Genomic DNA, 11600 nt, shown 5'->3' with positions numbered 1-11600 from the left:
AGGAAACTGATAAAAACCGAGCTCCTTTTCTAGCATGCAAACACACACACACACACACACACACTTACACTGTTCAGACAATTAGGAAACATAAAAACCAAGCTCCTTTTCTAGCATGCAAACACACACACACACACACACACACACACACTCTCTCTCTCTCTCTCTCATACACACACACTCACACTGTTCTGCAGACAATTTCAGGCCATGATCATTGGCCACCGGTTAAAAATGCCTAATCTAGACAGACACTTGACATAAACTATGGAGTACAAATGATTATGGGTGCTGCTTCTGGAATCTGCATGGGTTCAAATCATACTTGTTTCTTACCAGATGCAGGATGCGGGGCAAGTTTCCTTACCTTTCTGAACTTGTTTCCTCGCCTGTAAAAGGAGGAAAATAATTATACTCATGACCTCGAATTGCTGTGAAGACTGAAAATCCATTGCTTTAAGTTGATTCTGATTCACAGTGACCCTCTAGGACAGCAGAAACGCCCTCTTACAGGGTCTCCATGCGTACTTACAATCTTTAGAAGGCAGACTGCCACATCTTTCACCTGTGTGGAACAGCTGCAGCCTCTTAGCAGGTGAATGCTTAACCCACTGTGCCACTAGGCCTTGCTGGGAAGATTACAAAAAGTAATATATGAAGAGGCTTCACAAAGCTCATGGAAAGTGGAATTTTCTCAGGAACGTTTTTGAAGCCCTCTCATTGGTAAAGTTGTTTAGTATAATGCCTGGCACATGAATATTAACAATGTTATTATAATCGTCACAAGATTGGGTAATTCCTTCCCTGCCAAACTTTTGTAAACTCTTCAAGGTCCAGCTTGGATGTCCAATCTGGGGACCTTTCCTGACAGAACCTGGTTGGATATGTCACTCTTCCGATGTTCCTAGAGCTTCCTGTAAAAAGTACCAATCATAATAACTACTTGAGTGTTGACTATGTGATCAGGGACCGCTCTCTGTACTGTACAAGTGTTTAGCCCATTTAATTGTTATACAAGCTCAGAGGAGTGCACAGTTGTTATTGTTGCCCTCCTGACCTCCAACGCTGCACTGGGTTAGGGGTGGGGTCCGTCTCTGGTGGTGCTGACCCCTTTCTCCCCTCCCAGGTTTCCGCACTGCCATAGGACGCCCCCGGAGGCTGCTTACCTTCCCCACGACCATGTTCCAGCGCCTCACCAGCCTCTTCTTTAGCGCTCCCCCACCCCCGGAGGACCCCAACTGTCCCCGTGCCTTCGTCTCTGAGGAAGATGAAGTGGACGGCTGGCTCATCATTGACCTGCCGGGTGAGGCCTGAGTTGGGGGCCCGGACTCCTGGGCCCGAGCGTCCCCGCGAGCACAGGAGGACCAGCAGGGGAGGGACACGGGCGTTCCCCAAAGCTGACAGGGCAAACTGGGTGAGGCAGTGACACTGCGGGGGGGTTGGGGGGGAGAGGGGAGGGGCGGGGCGGGCCGTGGGCACCCGGTAACGGCCCCTTAGCCAAAGAAAGGCCAGGCTATCACCGCAGAGCCGTGTTGGGGCCTCTACGTTAAGTGCCCAAGGGCAGCAGGTCGTGACCTCTGGCCCGGGGGTGCCCGTGGGTACGGCGGGTGGGGTTGCGGGTCTGACTAACAATGCCCTTTCTCTCCCCGTCCCTCTTCTGTCCCGTGTGCGTGTGTGCGTGTGTCCCTCCCCGCTGCGCCCCTCATCCGCATGGCTCTCCCTCCCGCGCCCCGTAGACAGCTACGCGACCCCACCCAGCCCGGGGGCCGCCCCCGCTCCTGTGGGCCGCCCCCCGCCCGCGCCCTCCTTGATGGAAGAGAGCTGGTTTGTTACCCCTCCCGCCTGTTTTACTGCAGAGGGGCCCGGCCTCGGGCCCGCCCGCCTCCAGAGCAACCCCCTGGAGGACCTCCTCATCGAGCACCCCAGCATGTCTGTTTACGTCACCGGCAGCACCATAGTGCTGGAGCCCGCGCCCCCTGCCCCGCACCCCGACGTCATCCAGCCTGATGGCCACCTCAGCAACCGGTGAGTGGCCGGGGGCGGAGCCTAGAGAGGCTGGCGCACTCCGGGAACGAAGGGGGCGGGGCCCTGAGAAGGCGTGCCTTCGAGGCAGAGGGCGGGGCTTTGAGAAGGCGTGTCTTCGAGGCAAGAGGGTGGGGCTTGGAGATCTCTTGAGACCGGCTTCGAGCCCTGCAGGGGTAGTGGTTACCCTGTAGGCTGCCAAGTCCCGAGTTATGAACCGCCAGCCGCTCCATGGTAGAAAGATGCGGCTTCTTACTCCCGTAGAGGTAGTCTTGGAAAGTCACACGGGCAGTTCTACCCTGCCCTATGGGGTTGCTATGAGTCCACATCTACTCGATGCTATTGAGTTTGGGTTAAAAAAAAAATTTTTTTTTAAATCTTGGACCTCAGTAGTGGCTACTGAAACCTGGTGCCCACGAGAGGTTGGCAAATAGACGTGGGTTGGGGCTGAGGCTACTTCACGGGGCTTGTTCAGAGGCAGGGGTGGAATTAGGGATTGGGACCCAGACTCCCGCCGGTTCCAGCCCACCTGTCGCGGGGCTAGAATCCTCCCGGCAGCCTCTCCCTGTTGACTCGGGACGGGGTCTGTACTCCCATAGGTGGCACCCCAGGAGGCGGGCTGGGATGGAGTGGGTTCTGCCTGGGGCCTCCCGCTGGTCGAGCCTGACCGAGTCCCACCCTCTCCTGCAGGGAGCTGGCACCCGCCCGCCGGGAGCCGCGGACCCGCCACCACGCAGCAGCCCCGTTGCCCCCTCGGGCCGCGCTGCTGGAGAAGGTGGGCCAGGTGCGGAGGCTGCAGCGGGCCCGACAGCGGGCCGAGCGCCACGCGCTGAGCGCCAAGGTAGTGCAGCGGCAGAACCGTGCTCGGGAGAGCCGCCCGCGCCGGCCCAAGCACCAGGGCAGCTTCGTCTACCAGCCGTGCCAGCGCCAGTTCAACTACTGAGCGTCTGCTGGCCGCACCACGAACCCCTCCTTGACCCCCAGCCCCTCCGCAGCAGCCAGGGCACCGCTCGAGGGGCGGCCATGGCCTGCCACAGGCTGGGTATCACACCTTCTCCCCTTCTGTGAGGTGGGGTGACAGCCTCGCCCACCCCCTCTCTCCATTTTCCATCCCGACCCACTCATCCACCTCTGAATTCTCTCGTCCCTGTCATCCTCCATCCTAATCCATCTGCCTTACCCCTGACACCCTCACCTCTCCGAACATTCCCCCCTCACTCTTACTCTCTCCCCCTGAACCTTCCCGATTTCTGAGAGCCTCTTCTTCCAGTCCCTGATTTGGCTCGTCCCCCACCTTCAGCTCCTAACTTCACACCACCCTCCCTCCCCTCCCCATGTTTGACACTACTTTCTTGTTCTGTTATGAATTCCCTAGCGGTGTAGCACCTCCTACAAGGGGTGCAGTGGGACCTTGAGCCCAGCTCTGACAACCTGTGGGGCTTGGGCTGCTGCCCTGGCCCCCCAGGATGGGCTTAGGCTCAGGACGCTCCCTCTTTATTTCCTTATTTCCCTCTTCCCTGGGGGCTGTGCTCCTTGGAGCTGCTTAGGTCTAGAAAAGTAAAGTATGTGGACAAGGACTGTGAGATGTGAGTCAGAGGGAGAAGGTGGAGGGAATCGAGGGAAGGAGGTAGCCTGTTGGAAGAATTGACCGAAGCACAGACAGGTTGAGAAGCTATAGGGAACAGGGCACTATGGGAGCTGGCACTGTGTTTGCTCGGAGAGGCCAAGTCCTGCTCTCAGGTTAGAGCCTGGAGTCTGCCCCCAATTCCCGTTCCTGTAATTCCACCTCCCAAGTCTCTTCCTAAAATCCAGACAGTTCATCTGTTTGAAGGGTCCCGTGTCTGTAGGGCTTAGTTAGTACCTTGCCACCCTAGTCCCCGTTACTCCAGGAGTAGAGACTGGGCATGGCCCTGCCATCCTGGCCATCTGTTCACATGCCTAAGGTGCTAGAACTAGCTTAGGGGGGGATGCAGGCCAGAGAGCTTCTAGGCCGGAAAAGGGCACACCCCAGGGTAAAACTGCAGAGCAGTGATGTAGGGTGGAGAAGCTCTGGGATCAAGCTGTCCCAAGACAGAAAGCTCAGCCGTCATCTTGTCTCTGGCCTTGAATCTCATGCCCTGCCTGGTAGGACTCACACACACTCCTGACGGGAGGCCAGGAGTTCCACTGTCCCAACCCTAGATAATCCCCTAACCAGATTCAGGGCCTTCAGGGGGCCTTTCCTCATTTTCTCCCCAGAGCTTTCTTCTTTCTAGGCTGCTGGGGAGAAATGGGTGCCCTTTGGTCTCCCGCCCTTCTCCTCCAGTAAAAGTACATGGAGGAGGAAACCTGAATCCCTGGTTGAAAGAGGGGACAGGGCAGCCAGCTTTCACTGTCTCGTGGTGGGACTGACTATTGGGCTCAGACACCAGCAACTGCCTCTTGGGATGCCCAGAGTTGCTCCCCTTTTCCTCTTTCTAGCTGTCCTTTTCTAGTGTGTGCTCTCTCTCTCTTCCTTGAAACATTTATGATTTCCTGTTACATACTAACATAGGTCTTCCCCCTTACCCTGATTCCAGGTATCCAGACCCCATAGCTAAGCTGAGGCTTGGAGAAAATTCTGCATTCTCATGAGGGCAAAGGCAGCTTCCCTCCCTAATCCTGCAACCCAGACCTCATGTAAAGGCTTGGGAATGGTTAGGGCAGGGGTAGCCCCATGGATGCTGGGATAAGGGCAGAGGAAGCACTATTTGGTCTCCTATCCTAGAGAGTTGGCCAAATTTACAGATCAAAGCCCTCACCTCTAGTCCACTAGGCCCCAGTGGTTGGCGACCTGCTACTTGGCTCCCAAGATTCAGTTGCTTTTTTTCTTCCAGTCACCTCACATTGTAGGGTTTGCAGCACTTCTGAGAGCTGAACCCCTCGAACACTTCCTACCTACTCCCTCACTACCAGGTGTGGAGTAGGCTTAGTCCACTGACTATGTCTGTAATTCTTTTGGTGAGGAGTTTGAGTTATAGGGCATTGGGCTCAAACTTCAAAGGCCCTGTCCTCACTTGTTTTGGGAAGCCCCTGTAGTTCTAGAACCCTCTATCACCTGGCTGGTTGCAAGGCGCATATTTTTTGTACTGTCCTATAGATTCTGTAGCATTTGAGTGTGGCAATATTTTAATGTATATAGATTTCTAAGAACCAACACTACTCAGTCTCCTGCTAGTCTGACTCCTGAAGCATCGGACCTCGTCATACTGTATTGACTGTGTATGTGCCTTTCACCTTGAGCATGCTTCAGGATTTTTTTTTTTTAAACCACAGAACTTGAATACCTGAGGGAACCAGAATTCAAAAGTCCTATGCAACCTTAACCGGAGGGGTTAGAGAGTCTGTCTTGACGGCTGTTTTCAGAGACCCTTGAAAAGTTTGTTCCAGTTTGTATTATTAGCTCATGTTAATACTACCAGCACTTTGCCAAAAAAGGAGCATGCCAGTGGGGACCCCCCACCCATCTACAGTGGGAGTCCCAATTACAAAGGGCATTTTCCAGTTATTCCCCCAATAAGTCTGAGTGCTCCCTAAATTTGGTGGTTTCTTTCCAGCCTTCCCCCGACTGACCACAGTAAGGCACCAGGTGTGTATGAGTGTAGTTTGGTGCTGTTTTGGAGTATGCTTGTTCCCCAGCCCCCAACTTGGAGCCTTTTCTTCAACTTGCTCTTACCCATGTTTTAGGTGCAACAGGACCCTCACAGATCCACATGGCTTTACATGAGGGGAATTAATGCAGACATATCATTGTTCACTTCTAATACTTTCCCTCTTGCTCTGCCACTTAGTTCCATTCTCCCAAATGGAACCAAGTTGAGTGCATCCTGGGTTGGGTGTTCTGTGTTGAGGCTGGATGAAATGAGGAGACTTTGGTTGATTATTATGTGTAATATGTCAACAGACTCAAGGGTACGACCACCTCGACTCGGACATGTGGCATGCCTGTGTATGTGTGTAACAGGATTCTGATTGTTAGATTGTAATGCGATTCCTCTATGGGAGAAAAATTTAATATAAAGAAAAACAAATAAAAATCTATTTAAAGCACATTATGCTTTCTGCCTGAGTTGAGCTAAAGTATGATGAACACTTTAATCTCAAGCACAGTATTGGCATAGGGTCTTATTATTAATGTTGGCTTTGATTCTGGTCGTTTATCATGAGAAAGCAAGAGGGTAGATGAGTCTGCTGGGAGCACAGCCAGACACTGTGGGGTCTGACTCATAACTACTTTTAGAGGATCCTAGTAATAATGCAAAATATAGACATTAAGATTGTTGAAATACACATGAAAATAGGAGCGTGATGGAGTCACCGCCTTAATCTTGGTCTCAGTCATGTGGTTATGGCAAGGACAAGGAGGTACCGGAGGGGACAGGATGGAGTGCAAGTATAGCCTTGAGGAGTTACAGCAGTAGACTGAAGCCAAGGCCAAAAGAAGGAAAGGGCTCCAAGCAGCAGAGTCCTGAAAGTTGGGCAGTCTAGGGAGAGAAACAGCTGCCTCTGGGGGCTGTAAACATTGTGAGGTAAGAATTGAGCCAGGAAAGGGAAAAACTCGGGCATGCTTATAAGATGTCAACTGGAGGTTTGATGGAGATGAGAAATAGGGCAGCCAAAGAAGGGCAACGAGGAGACTTTAAGTATACAGTTGATTCACATATCAACCATCTACTCACAGAACTGGACGGGAAATGTGACCCACACTAGGTTCAGTTTTTGATACTGGTACAAAGGATAGGGCACCCTGAGCTTATCTGTTGATTGAAGGAAAATGTCAACGCAGCTGTTTGGGAGCAGTCCACCACGCACATTGAGAAACAGATGTATTAAGGTAGAGCAAAAGCATTATCTAGGTTGTGGACAGATTTCCTGAACTTGAGTGAGTTGAGTATGTGCGTTTCCCTCATCTAACAAGGAGGGCATGTCTGGTGCAGTGGGGCAGGTTGAAATTCTCATTGACCAAAAAGGCTACGCCTAGTCATTTTATGGTTCAAAGAAAGAGCTTGCTCATTTAGTAACCCTTACCAATAACAAATCTTTATATTTTAGGAGAATGACATTTATTTAACACATTCAGTATTTCACATTGTACAAACCCTTAGATTCTCTTTATTCACTGGTCCATTTCTACAACAGATACATTCAAAAACACTATATAATAAAATTATTTACAACATTTCCAAATAAGATTGCTTTTGCCCCCACTACTGCTATTCACACACAAGACTTCCACAGCATAATACATCATTAGAAGATCTAAAAAAATGCTCACCCTGTACTCTAAGCTGCTTAGGAAATGTGAAAACTAATAACATTTATAATGGCATTAGCTCCTCTCAATACATGGCAACATTTTTGAAACCTTGAACTTTTTAAACTTGCAACATCAAAAGGGCTCAACAACCCTGCTTTCAACCATTGCACTTTACGAAACAGATTGCAGGGACTAGGAAAAGGGCCACGTTATTAAAATTACTAACTGTACAGAAATGAATTTAGAAAAGTCACAGCTCAAAATTGCTCTTTGTAAAATTCACACACATTTACAAGTATCAAGTCGCTGTCCATCTCATTTACTTGGATTTTCTCCGCTTGGATTGCACCGCACTGGTTATGTCTGGGGGGTGGGGGAAGGAAGGAAGGAAGGAAGGAAGGACATGATTAGCTGAGAGCTCTTTACAGCACAGTGCTTTTGAGGTAGTCCACAAGACTCACTCTGGACCTGAAGGGAACCTTGTGTAACTCGGAATTGGTTTAAAAGCTTCAAAAGAGGCACTCAGTGGGTATAGAGAGGGCCACCACCTTCAACTGATAATAGGGGAGAGGACCAGTGCCAGGGACTGAATTGTTTCCCTCAAAATGGGTTGTAAATCCTAGATTTCATACTTGAGGATGTACTCCCATTTGGGAATAGTGGTTTCTCTGTTAAATGTGTGAAGCTAATCATTTGTGAGGCGCACAGCGAGCTGATTAGGCACACAGCAGCAAGCAGAGATGGAGAAAGATGGATGTCAAGCCACATGAAAGAACAGAAGCTTGAGAGACAAGGACCTTCTGCCAGTGCCAACAGAGAGAGTGAGCCTTTCTTTAGAGCCGCATCCCGAATTTGGACTTCTAAGCCTCCTATGAGAAAAAAGGAGTCATATTGGCACTGTGGTTAAAGCATGTGCTACTCACCAAAAGGTTGGCAGTTCTAACTCACAAGCACTCCACAGCAAAGATAATACAGCCCTAAGATGCAGTTCTGTTCTATAAAGTTGCTTTTGGGTTACTACCCTGTTTCCCCGAAAGTAAAACATCCCCTGAAAATAAGACCTACTTAAAGTTTTGCCTCTCGTTGAAATATAAGGCATTCCCCCCAAAATAAGGGTTTGGATTGTTATGATGATGTTCCAGAAGATAACATGACTGCCATTGAATAAATGAGTAAATGTGCCATAGATTGTAGTATATGGAAATAATGGTAGTAACAAGAAATTCTTGATACTGTAGGATTCACAGCTTGTCTGGTTATGCTGGTTTGTGATGACAACTACTACCGTACCGTATACAGGTAATAAATTTCCTTTTTTTGTTGTTCAACAATAAATGTGTACCGTATTCTTCTTCATGGAAAAATAAGACGTCCCCTGAAAATAGGACCTAGTGCATCTTTGGGAGCAAAAATTAATATAAGACACTCTTATTTTCAGGGAAACAGGGTAGGAGTTGGAGCAGACTTTACAGCAACAGGTTTCTTGTAACTGAAAAAAAAAGTTTATTGTAAATGGCAGCACTAGATAACCAAGATATCTGTATACTAGGATCTGTCAATTGGAGAAATGTGGATATGGGTTACAGGTGGTGCAGCACCTGGCCAGAAAAAGTGGTCAGGTGGGGAAAGCTGCTTATTTGAGCAAGTAACCCACAATCTCCTTCACCAGCTCCCTCCACTCAATGTATAGAATGTGCTAGAAATGAAAACCCCAAGTGGGCACCTTTTTGGGAACCTAGCCATTGTGTTCCACAAAGTCTTTTTTTTTTCTTCTTTCTTTGCCATGTAATCTTCAGTCTTTAAACCTCTGACCCTTGCTTATCAATTGTCTACGATGGCTCACCCAGATATATCAAAAGATGGACACACACACACACACACACACACACACACACACACACACGAGATGGGAGCGGAGTGATTTATACACAGAATCAAGAGTGACATTAAGAAGAATGGATGTTTTAATTCCTCTTATAATGCTGGCAACTTAACTCAGTCAACTCAGTTTTAGCCCAAAATTAAAATCATGTTTCTCAAAAACTTTTCCATACAAAATTACTTTACGGGAGAGTGTAATGAATAGTTTGAGACTTTCCAAAGGTAAAAAATAATATTAAGACCTCCTATTAAAAAACAAACCCCAAAAAACCCTCATATTGATCTTAAAAATTCACCTTTATTTTTCATAGAAAAAAAATTGTACTTCCCCGTGAAAACAAAAACATTTCAACCTGAGTTTGAAAATTTCATCATCACCTTCCCTGGATAAATCTAGCCACTATGGGTCATTACAGCAAACTCACCTTCCATTTCTTTAGAAATTGGTTTGAAAAGATGGCTCCTGTGGTTCAATTTTACACTCCAAAATGTTACCACTTTTACTACCTCACTGAACACAGAAATTCCAGAGGACAACTCGTTAAGGCACTAAGTTCTAGTTGAACTAATGTAGTGAAAGACCGGATATTTAGGGGATGCATCAGGCCTTAAGAGCAATGTTCGAGAGGCTGGAATGGCTTAGCTGACTGAACATCTAGACCTTACAATGAATACCACACTGCCCCAAAACAAATTGTTTGAAATCAAGGATTTTTACAAATAAAATCTTCACAAATATATATTTCAAAGATAATGAAGTTTGTAATTTTAAAAACCAGTTTTAAGAAAAATGGTTTTCAAATTTAATACTATAATACTTCTAAAAGTGAGTCTTTTAAATATCTCTTAGAATACTGGGAAATTCAGTACCATTCACTTAGGCACTTACACTGTCTGGAATGACTGTTTATAATAATTAACATTTACATGTTTTGTTTCATTAATTAAAGGCATGAATGATGAATATATGCTTTCTATGTTCTTACAGAATTTAATATACCGTATATACTCGAGAATAAGTCGACCTGAATATCAACTGAGGCACATAAGTTTACCACAAAAATGGCATTAAAAATGTGCTGGGAAAAAAAATGTGCTGGAAAACTCGGCTTATACACGAGTATATATGGAAATATTAGCCACATAGGATGTATACAATACATGCTTATTACACTTGATCTTAGCCAAAAGGTGGAGAAGTAATACAGTAAGTTTTTATTGAATTAAAATTCACACTGAGGAAAACATTTATCATTGTGAGTTAATGATGACATGCCTTCTGTTCTTATAAACATTTTTTTTTCTCTTTTGGAAAGCAGTCTGGTATTTAATGACTTTTTTCGCCTTTTCAATAATAAATAATTAAACAGTACAAAGAGCTTAATAATCAATAGAACATTTTCAATATTCCCCAAATCCATGTAAGACATCCTGCTGGTCCAGGGTGGGGGTGGGGTAAGGGAAGAGCCAGAGGAGGAGGAGGAATACAGGACAGAGGCACTTAATTCATTGGGTAATTTCATATCTTTATCTAATTTGGCTCCAATTCTTCTTGATCCTGGAATTGGAGACCCTGTATTCTTTATTACTCTATGTACTTGAGTATAAGTCTAACTGACTATCAGCCAAGGCACCTAACTTTACCACAAAAACTGCTTTAAAAAATGTGTCGAGTTCAAGGGTTCGTGAAGAAGGGGATGGAGGGTAAAAATGATCTGATACCAAAAACCATCATTGTTTTGCAAATGATGATGGCAACAAATGTACAAATGTGATGAGTTGTACGAGCCTCCAATAAAATGATTTTTAAAATGTGCTAAGTATATACACGAGTATATACGGTATCTTACTTCTTAAGACATATGGATTAAGTGAAGCTTTCCTAGAAAATATTCTGCACTTTTACGGTTTGGAGTTGTTGAATGACTTTAGAGTTTAGAATTGTGGCAAAATGCCACGCAAAATTTGTCACTTCAATAATTTTTAAATGAATAATTCAGGAACAATTACAAAAAGAACAACCCTCTTGAACTGATGCAGAGGTTGTAACAATGAGCTCAAACAGCAATAATTGTGAGGATGATATAGGATCAGATAGTTTTATTCTGTTGTACACAACATTGAGTCAGAAATTCAGTATTTAACAATAGTTTAAATGGATACCAATTTCAATCACACACACAACCTTGATCCCATAGCACTTACTCTGCCTTTACAGGTTGCTGTTGTCACAAGTTACAACCTTAAATTGTATGCTCAATAACAAATGGAAATTTCTTGTTATGCACTTTTAAAATCATATAGGACATAAAAAGTAGAGTTAGAACACAGAGTACTCCTATCTTTACCTGTGATAGTACTTTGACTAGAGATCCTTTTCTTCATATGGCTCCCAGCCATCCTTTCATTTCAACCTGGAGAG

The 11600-nt window shown here is 46.4% G+C and overlaps 2 protein-coding genes across 8 annotated transcripts in view; one reads left to right on the top strand and one right to left on the bottom strand.

The window, feature by feature from the left end:
* The window catches only part of TP53INP2 (tumor protein p53 inducible nuclear protein 2), a 9689-nt gene extending 3599 nt beyond the window's left edge, over positions 1-6090 (top strand). For 2 of the 3 annotated variants that reach the window (XM_004697937.2, XM_045295468.1), the window contains exons 2-4: positions 1127-1303; positions 1737-2025; positions 2713-6090. In XM_004697937.2, coding sequence (XP_004697994.1) covers positions 1180-1303; positions 1737-2025; positions 2713-2965 — 666 coding nt within the window. In that variant the 5' untranslated portion in view covers positions 1127-1179 and the 3' untranslated portion in view covers positions 2966-6090. The remainder of the gene's footprint in view (positions 1-1126; positions 1304-1736; positions 2026-2712) is intronic. The other variant, XM_045295469.1, reaches the window with a different exon arrangement.
* Positions 6091-7127: 1037 nt separating this feature from the next.
* NCOA6 (nuclear receptor coactivator 6) overlaps positions 7128-11600 on the bottom strand; it is a 75535-nt gene continuing 71062 nt past the window's right edge. For 4 of the 5 annotated variants that reach the window (XM_045295462.1, XM_045295465.1, XM_045295463.1 and 1 more), the window contains one exon: positions 7128-8166. In XM_045295462.1, coding sequence (XP_045151397.1) covers positions 7898-8166 — 269 coding nt within the window. In that variant the 3' untranslated portion in view covers positions 7128-7897. The remainder of the gene's footprint in view (positions 8167-11600) is intronic. The other variant, XM_045295466.1, reaches the window with a different exon arrangement.

This window comes from Echinops telfairi, unplaced genomic scaffold, assembly GCF_000313985.2.
Source record: "Echinops telfairi isolate 266 unplaced genomic scaffold, ASM31398v2 ScPeMD7_5592;HRSCAF=6446, whole genome shotgun sequence".
Lineage (NCBI taxonomy): Eukaryota > Metazoa > Chordata > Mammalia > Afrosoricida > Tenrecidae > Echinops > Echinops telfairi.
This window is presented reverse-complemented; position numbering and strand designations above follow the sequence as displayed.